The sequence below is a fragment of the Chiloscyllium punctatum genome, chromosome 37 (assembly GCF_047496795.1).
Source record: "Chiloscyllium punctatum isolate Juve2018m chromosome 37, sChiPun1.3, whole genome shotgun sequence".
NCBI lineage: Eukaryota > Metazoa > Chordata > Chondrichthyes > Orectolobiformes > Hemiscylliidae > Chiloscyllium > Chiloscyllium punctatum.
Window position 1 is genome coordinate 42,369,173 of NC_092775.1, and position 15,208 is coordinate 42,384,380.

At 38.7% G+C, this 15,208-nt stretch overlaps 1 protein-coding gene across 6 annotated transcripts in view; it reads left to right on the forward strand.

Annotated features, from left to right (window-relative positions):
- slc17a9b (solute carrier family 17 member 9b) overlaps nt 1–15,208 on the forward strand; it is a 61,662-nt gene that overhangs the window by 24,901 nt on the left and 21,553 nt on the right. For 5 of the 6 annotated variants that reach the window (XM_072556673.1, XM_072556674.1, XM_072556676.1 and 2 more), the window contains 5 exons: nt 27–123; nt 5,699–5,795; nt 7,521–7,608; nt 14,538–14,590; nt 14,689–14,804. In XM_072556673.1, the coding sequence (XP_072412774.1) occupies nt 27–123; nt 5,699–5,795; nt 7,521–7,608; nt 14,538–14,590; nt 14,689–14,804 (451 nt within the window). The remainder of the gene's footprint in view (nt 1–26; nt 124–5,698; nt 5,796–7,520; nt 7,609–14,537; nt 14,591–14,688; nt 14,805–15,208) is intronic. The other variant, XM_072556675.1, reaches the window with a different exon arrangement.

The following is a 15,208-nucleotide window of genomic DNA, read 5'->3' on the forward strand; positions in this document are numbered from 1 at the left end:
CTTTCATAACAATTTATGTCATGTAGACCAGATTATATCTTTGGAAAGTTTGGGCAACAGTCTAGTGAATTCAAAGGACGATAAAGTCGCATGGAGAAAACTGTTTAAAAGTGCTCCTGTCTGGTAAGTGACTGTAGTGCTTTTTTCTGGATGATAAAAGAAAGGAAGAAACAGAATTTTTTTTTGTGTAGCTCTTTTCAAAACCTGAGGTATTAGTATTTCTCAGGACATTAGGAATTGCCCATGGCCTTCTTCAAATTGCACCTTGAGATCTTTTAGTTTGGTCTGGAAAAGCAAATGAAGCACCTGATGATAATAAGCATCTCATCTGGAAGCCGGAACTTCTGATGGTGCAATGCTTCCTTGCTATAGCCCTAAAGTAGTATCTGGATTGTGTATTCAGGGCCTGGAGTGGGCCTTGAACTCATGACCTGCACTTTAATTTAAATATGACCTTAAAATATGACTACTTGTGACAAGAGATTTATTATGATTAAGAAATTTATGTTTTCACTCTCTGAGAGACTTTTATGACATTCTGGAAACTAATAAAATAAGTGTAGAAATTTGGAGATCCTATACCCTGTGTTAAAGTGACCAGAATATGAAGGGAAGCACTATATCTCCAAAGGTGAGTGCTAATGGATTTCTAAAAACCCTTGTAATGTATTTAAATTTGAACATGTGATGGTACAAAGATAAACTATTCAATTCTGCAATAGATATTTAAGAAAATGACATTACAATTAACTTTATTAACAAGTTTAAGTTGTGCTAATTTGCATAGTTACCATATATACCACAAATCTACAAGGAACCTTTTGATTAATCACTTAATAGGATTTTCCTTTCTTCTGTTCTATTTTCTTGCTTTTGGCTTGTATTTTTGAATTGTTGTAAGAAGGGTTGCAGCATGTGAGGGCTGTTCTGTTAGTGTTGATAATCTATTGGTTTCAAATGACATAAATCCTTGTTGAGATGATTATACCCCTTTTAATGTTTACCTTCAGACATCTATATTAAAGGTGCTATGTAATGTATGTTTTGTTGATTATAAAAGAGTTAAGTTGTATTGATCATCTGCCAATTCGCCACTAGATTTTTATTAACAAATATTTTATAGCACAATTCTGCACACATTGGAGATATCACATTATTGCATGTATTCATAACACTGGATACCAATTAGCAAAGGCATAATATTCAAATATTACCAAACAACATGGCACATGTAAAGTAATCTTTGGTGATTTATTTTATCTATAGGAAATGACATTTCAGGAGATGTTGTGATTAAGTGTGTGGAAAAGTTTTTTTAAGTGAAATTTGAACTTCTTGTACTGCATTGTATTACTGAAATAAGATTTCCCTTTGTCAGAAAAGGCTTTGGATGGGGTTTCTAGCCTCTAGATGGCAGCATTTACATTATAATTAACATAGTTACATACTTGCAGAAGCACTGTCGTTGAATTGTTTTGTGAATGAAAAGAATGATATTAAGAGTTTGTATCTGTAGCTCAGTTGTGGCACAGCGATCAGACTTTGGACATTTCTTTTGTTATCCATAATGTTTTAAAGAAAGTTAAAAGACTTTATATGCAAATATGAGATGTAGCATTTCTTCTCATGTATTAAAAAAAGAATACATTTGCCTTTTTTAAATTGATGAAAGAAAGTGATCAAGGGTTAAAGGTAGAGGAAGAATACATACCTAATTACACTATAGACTGTGAACCAAAAGCTCTTATTGTTTGCTTCGCTGCATAGATGTTCTATATTCCACGTTTGAAAGTCCTCTCTGTCTGGTGAAAATCAGGCAGGGTAGTTAAAATGGAGTGGGGAATTTGCCTACTACTCCCCTGCCAAAATTTTAAATCTGCCCAAAGACAGTGATTTTTGTTTATGAATATACAGATCAGACTCTGATAATACAGTTGCCTTCTGTTTACTTTCCTAACTTAAGAGCTAAGCAGTGGCAAGACCTGAAGAACTCTGGAAAACTGCATTTTTCTTCTCACAAATGACATAAAATTCTGAAAATAGGTCTCACAGCATCTGCAGAATAAGAAATAATGTTAACACTTCAGGCTAATGACCTTTTCATCAGAACAAGAAAGAAAAGTAAGATGCAATAGGTTTTAAGCAAGTATTGAGGATGAGAAAAATCGGGAGCTGGGAGAAAGAGAGTCTAATGATGACTGTGAATCCTTTGTTGATTGTTGGAAAAATCCATCTGTTCACTAATGTTCTTCTAGGAAGGAAACTTCCATCCCTCTCTGGTCTGGACTACATATGACTCCAGACCTATAGAGATATCATTCACTCTTGACTGTCCTCTGGAATGGGCAATCAATGTTAGCCTAGCCAGTGACACCCTCATCCTGAGAATTAATTTTAAAAATTAAAAGAGAGGGCAAAACTGATAAAATGGCAAGAGGGCTGAAAGGGCTTTGTAACAGGATTGGGACAAGTGAAAAGAAACAAAAGTTGTATTTGGAGGAAATGCGAATGGAAATGGCAGAGTCAATGCTAACTGCTGTCTACAAAGCAAACAAGAAGTGGGGCAGAGGTAATGATCTGAAATTGTTGAATTTCATGTTAGTTCCAGACTGTTGTAAAGTGCAAAATTGAAAGGCGAGGTGCTCCTTGAGCTTATGTTGAGCTTTATTTAAACGATGAGGCATCTGAGGATAGAATGAATTTAGTGGGAGTGGAGTAAGGATTTAGTATGATAGGCAACTGCAAGTTTAGAGCCACTTTTGTGAACTGAACAGCTGCTCAGCAAAACTGTTACCTTTTCAGTCTTTGGTCTCTCGCATTTTGAGCAGCAACTACTGTAATTTGCTGTTTCACCTGAGAGCAGCTTTTTGGGACAGAAGACCAAAGAGCAGAAACTGCTGGAAAATCTCAGCACGTCTGGCAGCATCTGTGGAAAGAAATCAGAGTTAAAAATTCAGTAGGGATGGGTTTTATACAGAAGATGAGGAGGGGAGAGTGTAAAATGATAGGTGGAGGTAGAGCCCAAAGAGAGAGAAACAATTGGACAGATGAAGGAGTGGGTAAAGATCAGAATGGGGAAATGAATAGTTACTAATGGGGACTATTAGTGACTGGCAATGGATATTGTGGAAGCAGCCTATGTGATGCCAAGATCTGGTACGTGGGGGTGGGGAAAAACATGGAGATGGGTGCTCAAGTCCTAAAATTGTCGAGCTTGATGTTAATTCCAGAAGGCTGCAAGGTCCCCGAACAGAAAGTGAGATGCTATTCTCCCAGCTTACGCTGGGCTTCACTGGAGCACTGCAGCAAACCTGAGACAGAGACGTTGGCCAGAGAACATGGAGGTGTGTTGGAGTGGGAGGAAACTAGAAGCTCAGAGTTTTCTTTGTGGATAGAGCACAAGTGTTCTATGAACTGCTCACCCAGCCTGGGATGCTGGATGGTCTTCTGGATAATGAAATGGGGATAAACCTGAAAGCCATGAATTAAGCGCTCAGCTGTGTTAGAGGCTACAGGGATAAACCTGACATTTTCACCGAAGACTGCTAACTAAGGCCAGAGAGGAGAGGGGATATTGGAAGAAGAGATGGGTGCTAGAGGAAAATGAATGATATTGGTATGCTTTTTCCTCAATTAGGGATTCCTCTCCATTGTGGTCAACAGAACCTGCACTGGGGAAACCAAGTATAGATTGGGTGATCATTTTTAAGAATACTTATAATTGCCTGCCAGTGTGGACATGAGCTTCCAGTCACGTGTTATTTTAATTCTCTGCCCCACTTCGTCTCTCAAGTGTTTGTCTTCACAATTCTACATAATTCATATGAAGTTCAACATAAGTTGAAAGACCATCGCCTCATGTTTTGATTTGACAATTTACAGCCTTACAAACTCAATATTAAAAACAAACTAGAATGACGGGGAACGGGAACATAAAAAAAGGAGACAGGAATAAGGGAAGCAAGGTTGAAAATGAACAATAGAAAAGGAGAATGAAAAACTGGAAGGTAGGAGAAAGGAGGGCGAGCACCTAGAGGGTGGAGAACCTGTGGAATTCTTTATCACAGAATGCTGTGGGGGTGACATCACTGAATATATTTAAGAAAGAAATAGATTTTGAGAAGATAAAGGTGTCAAGTGTATGTTGAGAGAACAAGAGTGTGACTTTGAGACAGGAGATCAGAATAATCATGTTGAATGGTGAAGTTGGCTCATTGGCCACGTGACCTACACCTACCTCTACTTTCCATATTTCAACAAATATAGATCTAAGTCTCTGCACTTTGTTTTTGGGCAACACTTATGAGTGATTCTGTAATCACAATTTACATCTTCTCTGATCATATCTTAGTGTTTCTTTACTTGTTCCATACCCATTTCCTTTTGTCATTGAATCTTTCCTGCCTTCTACCTTATTCCTGACTTTTCTCAGTCCCAGCAAAAGCTCACTAGGTTGCATTCCCATTCATCATTTTATGTTAACCTCAATCTTCCATTCAAGATGAATCTGAGGTTGTGTGTCCAAATACAGCAAGAGATTCTGACTAATACTTTAGTGCACGGTCAGTTAATGGTGGTGCTGCATGAAACAGTTGCTATCATTCATAGAATTATTGAATGCATATATTGATCAGCTGTCAAAAATAAAATCTACATTGATTCCCTGAGTAACTGAGTGACATCTAACTGTTGCAGAATGATGTTCTATCTCTTGCCCCATCTTTGCCTTCTACCATTTGTCATTGACCAACTGAATGAACAATAGCTTCCTTTCTCAAGCATTTCAAAAGTTGGTTGTGTGTGCTGTGGCTGGATTTGTATGTAAAAGCGTAGGAGTGAGAAAAAAACTGTGTGACCCATTGAACTCTCCCTTTTCATTAGTCGGATATGTACAGTCCACATTCATTAATTGACTTCATCCACACCCAAACTTATATTCTTAAAGAAAGATTTGATAGAAATGGTCCTTAACTGGCAAAGATGATCAAACCAAGCTCTACAATATCTGCGTTTGGAAACTAATCATCCTTGGTTAGCCAACTTCCAAAATTAAAGCAACCTGCTGACAAAACAGAAGCTATCTTACTCTCCCCTATCATTTCAGCGCATTAATTGTCCGCAATCTTCCAACTATTCTTAGCTAGATATTAATTCACTGATTTTGCAAAGCTTCTTAATTAAGCATTGACTTTTGTGCTGATGTTGTCTTTCACATCACTAAATATGGGGAGTGGAAGTTGTTTCCTCTATCTATCTGATTGATCCTGTTCATTTTAAACCAATGCCTTGCAGTTCTCTGCTCACATTCAAAATTAAGTAGATGGATTATATCTACAGAATCAATAGGAAAGCATTGTGTTTTTTCTTGTGTTTCATTTCATCCTACACCTTTGTCAACTCCAATTAAAACAACTTCTGTTAAAATATGGACTGAGGTCTCCAATAGTTGTTTTTCTCTCCCTCACGGGGGCGGGGGGTGGAGGGGAAAGCAGTTTCATCCGTCCTTAATCTCTCAAAGCAAATGTACAGTTTTGATCACCTTAGCATTGGAGTTTCATTGATTTTGACTCTCTTTATGATGTCTTCCTTTCTCATTGTCAATTTGATTCAGAGTTATGGTCATTTTCCATCACTGTTACATTTATATGATTTAATCTGTTGCACGTCATTCTTTTAATAATGTTTGTCTTTTTAACAGGGGTGTCATTGTAGCTCATGTTTGCATCAGCGGTACTTTTTTCTGCCTTTTGTCATGGATGCCCACATTCTTCCATGATTCGTTTCCTGAATCTAAGGTGTGTTGTCTCTAGCCTGTGAACTCTATCAAGTTCTTTTATAAGATGTAACAATGAATTAAGTAAATTATATTTCAATTTTAAAAAATCAGAATTTTGTGATTACATGTGCTACTATTTTCTAACTAAAACAGGATCTTCAAAACTAAGGGTTAAAGCAGAAATAATTTCTATCTATCCAATGTTCTGTCCATTCTATCATTATTCTGTGTAATCTGTAATGGTGACCATGGTGATGAGGTTCTGATCTACTTCATAGCATCAAAAGGAAGTAAATCCTTGTGGTTTGGTGTTTCCCCCTCAAGGAAGATAAAAATCCTGAGTATGTGCAAACGGTTTTCTTTTTGGCACTACTTTTTTAAGCATGTGGGTAGAGTTATATTAGCAGAGATTTGAATGCTGTTTCTGTTGAAGAATGTTGCATGCTATATGAAGAACAATGGAAAACCTGGAATAAGATTAAAAAGCTAATAGTTGTACAGGCTCATTTTAATAGGTGGATCTATGCAACTGTGCATAAATATTAAAATTTTAATCATAAAGTTGACCAAATCTTTAAAGTCCAGAATAGCTGTAAAACATTTTTAATTTTAGTAAAGTTAAATCTTCACATATGCTGAACTGAAAAATTGTGATTGAGCAACAGAAAACATTTCTCTGTTTTCTACTTCTAGGCCAGTAAATAAAGGGCAATCTATAATGATTTTTTAGCTTTTTTTTAGAAACTATTAAATCTAATTCTTTATCAGTGCTGATTTTCTCACATCATTGCTACTGAAAACTGGCAGCAGATTTGCTTTATCAATATTGTAAAGTCACCTCTTTTTTTTTGGTCAAGGGATTGGAGCCATATAATTGTAAATTTAAGGAAATAGGTTATTTTTGTTGTTGCCCATCTTCAGACACTGGGAAAGTTAAGGGAGCAATGGGAATATTTTGTATTTATTCCAACATATGGCTGCTTTCTTATGAAAAAAGTTACTTTTTTTTTGCTTCTGTAGCTTTGCAATTGGCTGGAAAACCTATCCACAGAGAGGAAGCAAAATCATCATTTTCACTGAGGGAATTTAAAAGACATGTTGGATTAAGCGTGGCAACAGATTAAGCCTGTAAAATAATTTTTTTGCTTCAAGTTGATTGTCAGATTCCAAGAAGCTACATTAACTTGTCATAGTCCTTGTTAAAGTATCCTTTGATTGTATATAATTTTGGAAGATGTTAACACAGCTGCAGCTCAGACTCTGAGAGCACAATGCAACATATGTATGGAGTTGAAATTTTAAATGCCTTTGTCTATTTACACTTTGCTGCTGGAAGAGATCAACCTTCCTATTTAACATTGCAGTAAACACCTACTTTCCATTATACACTACCACATGCAAGGGGCTTCACCCGCAACACAAAGTCAGAGAACTATCCATGTTGATACAATAGGGTTTTGTATCTATTACAAGACTCCTCATTGAGAATATTGTTATCATTTCTGCATGGGTTTCTCTTTGATTCTGAGATGTACATTAACTTTATATAATCTCTCTTGCGCTTCCTTTGTGATTGGAAAAGAGAATACATTAGTATAACCAGGTGAGCAGCTGACAATATGGGAGTTTTTCTTTGATTATACATTTCTTGGACATTCAGATACTAAGATTGAATGAATAATTTTTGGATTTAATTTGAAGAAAAAGGTTCTCATTGAGACTGCATTCTGTCTTTGTCTTTCAGGGTTGGATTTTCAATGTAGTTCCTTGGGCTGTTGCAGTCCCCTTCTCATTGTTTGGTGGCATTCTGACTGATCATTTGGTCAAGCTTGGTGAGAAATTAGCTTAGCCTTTCTTGTGAAACTGTATGAATAAACAGAAAACAAAATAATCTTCAACTGAAAATAATACAACATGTTTTCAAGGTTGAGTTTTCGTGGAATAATAGAATTGAGGAATTTAATTAAGCCAACATCAATATGACTTGATCTGCTGAGCATAAATTCATGGACCTACGTATATGAATGAGGTCAAATCAGCAACTTTCTAGTTATACATCGCTTATTTTCATATATTGTTGACACTGAACCAATAAAAACATAGGCATACTACTCAAACACACAACTCTTCGCCTCTCCAAGTGTCCCTCTTTTTTTGTGAACCAGTTGACTTTCCCATCACTCAACTCTGCTTCATCCACCAGCTCAATCCTTCCTAAACCCTTAACCTTTAATTAATACTCTTAACCTAATGCCCTTCATCCTCCCCCACCCCCGCCACCCCAGTTTCAATCAATGTTTGGCCTTTCGCACACAACTTGATCGTCCCTTCAGGCTTTGTGCAAAACAATGAGCTATCACTTCGTAATGTTTGTTCAGGATTGGTGCGGTTAGTACAGTAGAATCACGTAAGCTTATCTTGCTTCAGAAACTTCACAAACCACTTTATAATGGAAAACATTGGGTACACAAACATTGGGAGATTTCCTTTCCATTTTCTGTTCCACCACCAGACAATTAGTGCTGTACTGTAAACATTGTTAATTATCCTGTAATAATGAAAATCTAAAGAAACAAATTTCATTAACAAATAGGTAATTTACTGTTCTGATATACGGTCCCAATCTATTTCCAATTTTGCTTGAATAGTTGATCGGTGATGACGTATGCATTCATAGAATGTTATTGGGAGAGCTTCTGAGAACAATAGGTTTCGTATGAAACATGGGAATGTGCAGTCAGCATAATGAATGTTCTGAAATGAAGGCAGCCCTAGGTAGCAGCAACCATTGTATCTTTTATTCAGTTTGAGGGAGAGAGGAGTGGGTCTGAGCCTATTTTACTATGTAAATAAGAACAGTAATGAAAACATGAATGCAGAGCTGGCTAAAGTGAATCAGCAAATTATTTAAAGAATCAGTCAATAGAAATGTACTGATATATTAAGTGGCTATTTCAAAATATATGGAATAGTTTGTTCCAATGAGGAAGAAAAACCCAAAGGATGGGCCTGCCATTTGGGGTTAACTAGGTAGAAGGTGATTAACTACTTTAACCAGGTTATAGGTAGTATCACACCTAAGGAAAAGCGTAAATTGTGCAAAGACAGGAGGCAGGTCAGAAGTTTAGATAGAATATAAAAGAAAACAAAGAACAATCAAATTTTAAAAAGGAGTGTACAAGAGAAAGCTTCTGAGAAATATGGAAAATTTCTATAAAAATTAAACAAAGGATAGAGGTGACAGAGTATTGGTCCCATAGAGAGTCAGACTTGAAAATTAAGAATGGAAAATAAAGAATGACATGAACAGATATTTTGCATCAGTCTTCACTGTAGATGATACAAGTAATATCCCAAAAACAGCGATAGATAAGGCAATGGAAGGGAAGAAGAAGCTCAGGGTACCTCTCAGAGAAGGAATACTGAGTAATTGTTGGAGCTGTGGGCTGACAAGTGCCTGAGTCCCGAAGATATAAAAAGAGATGTCTAGTGAGGGAGTTGGAGCATTAGTTCTAACTTTCCAAAACTTTCTTGAATCAGGGACAGTCCCATTAGATTGGAAGATAGTGATAATTGCAACATATTTGGCCACTCTTCTAGCCTTTCTATATATTTTGTAACCTCATGTTCCCTTCACAACGTACTTTCCTACCTATCTTTATGTCATCAATAAATTTAGCAACTATGCCATCTGTCCCTTCATCTAAATCATTTCCATAAATTATCAACAGTTGAGATCCCAGCACTAGTCCCTAACCATATCTTCATATCTTCCTAACCTGAGAAAAGGCCTATTCATACCTATTGTTTACTTCCTGTTTGTTACTCCATTTTACAAAAAGGGAGGAGGAGAAAAATCAGGCAACAACAGGCCAGTTAGCTTAACAATGTCAAAAGCTATTATGAAAAAAAGGTAAAGTATCATACTTACAAAAGTTTTAGTCAGTTACAGCCAGTCTAGTTTTCTGAAAGGGAAATCATGTTTGACCAATCTATTGGCATTCTTTGAGGAAGTAACCCATAATGTGGTTAAAGGGAAACCAATGGATGTAATGTACCTAGTTTTCCAGGAGGTATTTGATAAAGGGCTGCATCGAAGCTTATTGTGAAAAATAAAAGCTCTGGGGCAACCTATTGACATGGATAGAAGATTGGTTAGCTAACAGGAAGCAGAGAGTGTTTGAGAAAATGTAACAAATGATGTGCCACAGGTATCAATACTGGGACCCCAACTGTTTACAATTTATATAAATGACTTTGATAAAAAGATGGAAGGTATGGTTGCCAAATTTGCTGGTGAAACAATCACAGGTAATAAGTTGTGAAGTGGACAAAAGGAGATTATACAAATAGTAAATGAGTGGACAAAAATGTGACAAATTGAGTATAGTGTGGGGAAATATGAAATGGTCCATTTTGGCAGGAAGGATGATACAGAGGCATGTTATCTAAATGGAGAGAGACTGCAAAGCTCTGAGATGTAAAGCCATCTGGGTGTCCTTGTGCATGAAGTATAAATGGTTTTTATGTGGTACATAAGTCATTAAAAAACCACTAGAATTTATCCTGAAGGTAATTGAATACAAGTAGGGGGGTTATGCTTCAGTTATTTAGAGTACTGCTGATACTGCATCTGGGATACTGTGCACAGTACCCCGGTCACCTTATTCAAATGCTGTAGAGGCAGTTAAGAGATGAATTTACTAGACTATTACCTGGATTGGATGTGTTATGAGAACAGGTAGCACATGCTAGGCTTGGAATTTTGTCCATTATCAACATATTGAGGTGGGGGGTGGGAGCGGTTAACATCAACCAGAAACTGAACGGGACTATAGATACAAGTACTGTGGCCACAGTCATGCAGAAAGCAATCCACCCAAGGACTTCCCAAAGCCTGTCCACCATCTACAAAGCGTAGGTCTGGAATGTGATGGAATACTCCCCACTCACCTCAATGGGTGCAGCTCCAGGAATGTGAAAGAAGCTTGAAAAGCTCACTTGATTGGCACTACATCCACAACATTCACTCCCTCCACAATTGGCACTTAATACCAACAATAAAAATCAATCATATCCTGGCTCAACCCATCCATTCCCGACTGTGTACTTCAGGCTAATGGTTTTTCTAACCATTGTATGGACCGTACAGTGTCCTCAGGTAAGTCAAAGGGTGGAGGGGTTTGCTTTTTAATCAACAACTTGTGGTGCATGGACATTGCAATCCTGGGCAGCCATTGCTCGCCAAACCTTAAATTCCTCACCATCAAATGCCGCCCTTCTATCTACCATGGGAATTTGACCGCTGCTATACTAACCGCTGTGTACATGCTACCACAAGCAAAGGTTGAGGAAGCTCTGGATGTGCACTACTAACACCCTGGAGACGGAACAGTCCGAGGCCCTGTTTATTGTAACTGGTGACTTCAATCAAGCCAATCTAAGGAAGGTGTTGCCCAAGTACCATCAGAACATCACGTGCCCCACCAGGGGCCTGAACATTTTAGGCTACTATTACATCACTGTGAAAGATGCCTACCACTCCATCCCCTGCCCTCGTTTCAGGAACTGTGACCACATGCTGTGTTTCTTCTCCCGGCCTACAGGAAAAGCTCAAGCAGGAGAACCCCTCGAGGATACACATCCAGTGCTGGTCAGAGGAGACACTCTGATGCTGTCTGGAATTGGCTGATTGGGCAATGTTCAAACAGTCTGCAGGTACCTTGAATGAGTATGCCACTGCCGTCATAGACTTTATCAGTAAGTGTGTGGATACCGAGGAAGTCAGTCCGGGTGTTCCCCAGCAGGAAACCCTGGATGAATCAGGACATACAGAACCTGCTAAAAACCAGGTGTGAGGCCTTCAGATCAGGAGACCCACTCAAATATAAGGAATCCAAGTATGACCTTTGCAGAGCCATTAAGATAGCCAAGGACCAATATCGATCCAAACTAGAGACGCAGATAGACAACCGGTGACGATGGCAAGGACTGAATGACATCACAGGTTCGAAAAAGAGACAGTGCATGATAGCAGACGATGACATGTCCCTCCCAGATCGTCTCAACACCTTCTATGCTCGCTTTGAGCAGAATTTCAGTGGAGAGGCAACACCATTTCCGACAAGTCCTGACGAACCTATCCCAACAATCACTGCATCAGAGGTCAGATCAGTTTTCCTTTGTGTGAATCCAAGGAAAGTGACGGGACCAGACAGAGTACCAGGCCGTGCACTCAGAGTATGTTCAGATCAACTGGCAGAGGTCTTCTCTGACATCTTCACCTTCTCCCTGCAGCAGGCCCCTGTCCCTGCCTGTTCAAGAGGGCCGACATCATCCCTGTGCTGAAGAAGGCTCATGCAGCATGTCTCAATGACTACCGCCCAGTTGCCCTAACCTTGGTGGTCATGAAGTGCTTTGAAAGACTGGTCATGGCGTTAATCAACTCCAGCCTCCCCACTACTCTGACCCACTCCAATTTCCCTATCAGAGCAACAGATCCACGTCAGATGTCATATCACTTGCCCTTCACTCCTCCCTAGAACATCTTGACACCAAGAATATCTACATAAGAATCCTACTCATTGAGTACAGTTCAGCCTTCAATACTATTATCCCTTCGAGACTGATTACTAAACTTAGTAATCTTGGATTAAGCCCCACTCTCTGCAACTGGATCCTCAGTTTCCTTACCCACAGGCCACAATCAGTGAAAATGCAGGGCAATGTTTCATCGTCACTAACAGTCAACACGAGAACCCCCAGGGGTGCATACTCAGCCCTCTACTGTACTTACTGTATATTCATGACTGTGTCACCAAATACCAGACTGATGCCATTTACAAGTTCGCGGATGACACCACCATATCTCAGATGGCAATGAAACAGACTACAGACAGGAGGTGGAAGACCTGGAAAAATAGTGCACTGAGAACAACCGAGCTCTCAATGCCGGCAAAACCAAGGAACTCATTATTGACTTTTGGCAGGATGTTACTCATGCCCCCCTACACATTAACAGCACAGAGGTGGAATGACTGGAGAGTGTCAAGCTCCTGGGAGTGGTCATCAACAACAAGCTTTCTTGGACTGCTCATGTGGACGCACTGGTTACAAAGGCCCAACAACTTCTCTTCTTCCTCAGGCAGCTGAGTAAATTTGGCATGAAGGCGAATACCCTTGCCGACTTTTATAGGTGCGCCATCGAGAGCATTCTGTCTGGATATATCACTACCTGGTATGGCAACTGTACCATTCAAGATCAGAGATGGTTACAGAGAGTGGTGAACTCGGCCCAGGCAATCACAAAGGTCATCCTCCCTTCTATAGAATCCATCTACCAGGCCCGCTGTCAAGGAAAGATTGCTAGAATTCTCAAAGATCCATCCCACCCTGCCAATGTTTTTCTACAACCTTTACCATCGGGGAGAAGGTAGAGAAGCCTGAACACACACACCAGCCGGTTTCGTAACAGTTTCTATCCTACTGTTGTTAGAATACTGAATGGACTCACAAACTCTTAGCATTCGCCTGTACCTGTGTTTTTATTTTTGCCGATGTTTACCTATTATTTACTTATCTATGCTATTTAACTATGTGATTTGCCTGTATTCCTCGCAAGACAAAGCTTTTCACTGTGTCTCAGTACACGTGACAATAAATTCAATTTAGTTCAATTCAGAACAGATACACCTCAGAAATTCACCAAGGTGTCTTAGACAGTGCCTTCCAAACTCATGACCACTACCATTGAGATGGACAAGGGTAGCAAATACATAGGAATGCTATCACCTGCAAGTTCTCTTTCAGCCTTGAAATAGCTTTCTAATCATTACAGGAATCGAGGGATGACCCAGGAAGGTAGAATTGAGATTTATCGGATTAGCCATGATCTACTCGAATGGCAGAACAGATATGATGGACCAAATGGCTGATTGCTGCTCCTACAAGTTACGGTCTTAAGCCACTCACCAAACTGACTTGGAAATGTATCTTTGTTCCTTCTGTGTTGCTGGGTCAAAATCCTGGACCTCTCCAAAAAAAATAACATTGTGATTGTACTTACATTGAATGAACTACATTCATTCAAGAAATCAACCCACCATCACCTTTTTAAGGGCATTTGGGATGGGCAATAAAAGCTGGCAGAGCCAGCAATACCCATGTCCTGTGACTTGATTGAGACATATAAAACCCTGAGGGACCTTGACATGGTAGATATGGAATGGATGTTTCCTCTTGTGGGAGTCGCTGTTTAAAAAGTAGGGGCCATTTAAAACAATTTTCTTTGGGCAATTGTCTATCTTTGAGATTTGTGTGTATTTGGAACTCTCTCCTTGAAAAAGTGAGGGAGGTCAGTAACTGAATATTTTTAAGGCAGATGAATGTAGATTTCGGTTGATCAGGGGTTGAAAGATCGTTGGTAGTAAATGGGAATGTGGATTGGTGGTTACAGTCAGCTTAGCTATTATTGAATGACTGAGCAGGTTCGAGGGGCTGAATGGCTGAAATGATTTCCCTGGTGAACAACTAGCTCAAACTTTCTTGTGAAACCATGAATCAACGGAAAGCAATGGAAAACAAGCTTTGGTTTTGGTGTCATAAATGTTTTGAAATATTAACAGGTCTATTAATCACTAAGTTTTAGAAAGGAAAAAGAAACTGTAAATTGAACTGAACACATGGAGGAAAATATTAATGTGAATGCAAAATGTATACAAATATTTGCTAGTAGCGATAATTCTGTCTTTGCATATTACAGAGTTTACTCTTTTTTTAGGGTTTGACACTGCTAAGGTGCGTAAATTAATGCAGGTATGAAGACTAGTAGTTTATTTAAAATATTTTTTAAATTGTTTAACTGTATGAGAGAATACAATTAAAACCAGTTTCTTATATTTTCCTTCAAACAGGTGATTGCCATGGGATTATCCAGTATCTTTACAGCATTATTGAGTTACTCAGGCAGCTATTACCAATCCTTACTGTGTATATCAGCTAGTTTAGGACTTCAGACCTTCAGTCACAGGTAAGCTAAGATTAGATACAGTATATTTTCACATCTTGGGCCATCTTTGACACAGTTTGATATTATACATTGTCGACTTAAGTTATTAGCTTTGACTCAGTGGTTTGCCTGTCATTGCTGAGCGAGAAGGTTGTGCGTTCAAGCCATACCTGATATTATCTGCTCAGTATTCTACTGGCAGATGTGCCAATTTTTAGTAAGTTACAAAACTGAGGCCCAATCTCATGTGGACATAAAAGGTCTTTTCTTTTTATTTTATACTTTATACTTTATTCATAAAAAAACTTTATGTATACATAGAGTCAAATGCAGGTCAGTTCTATACAATAGCATATGAAGAGAACAAAGCAAACATTGGAGTTTGACTCTATTAAACAAACAGACCTAAAGCATCTCTTCCTTGT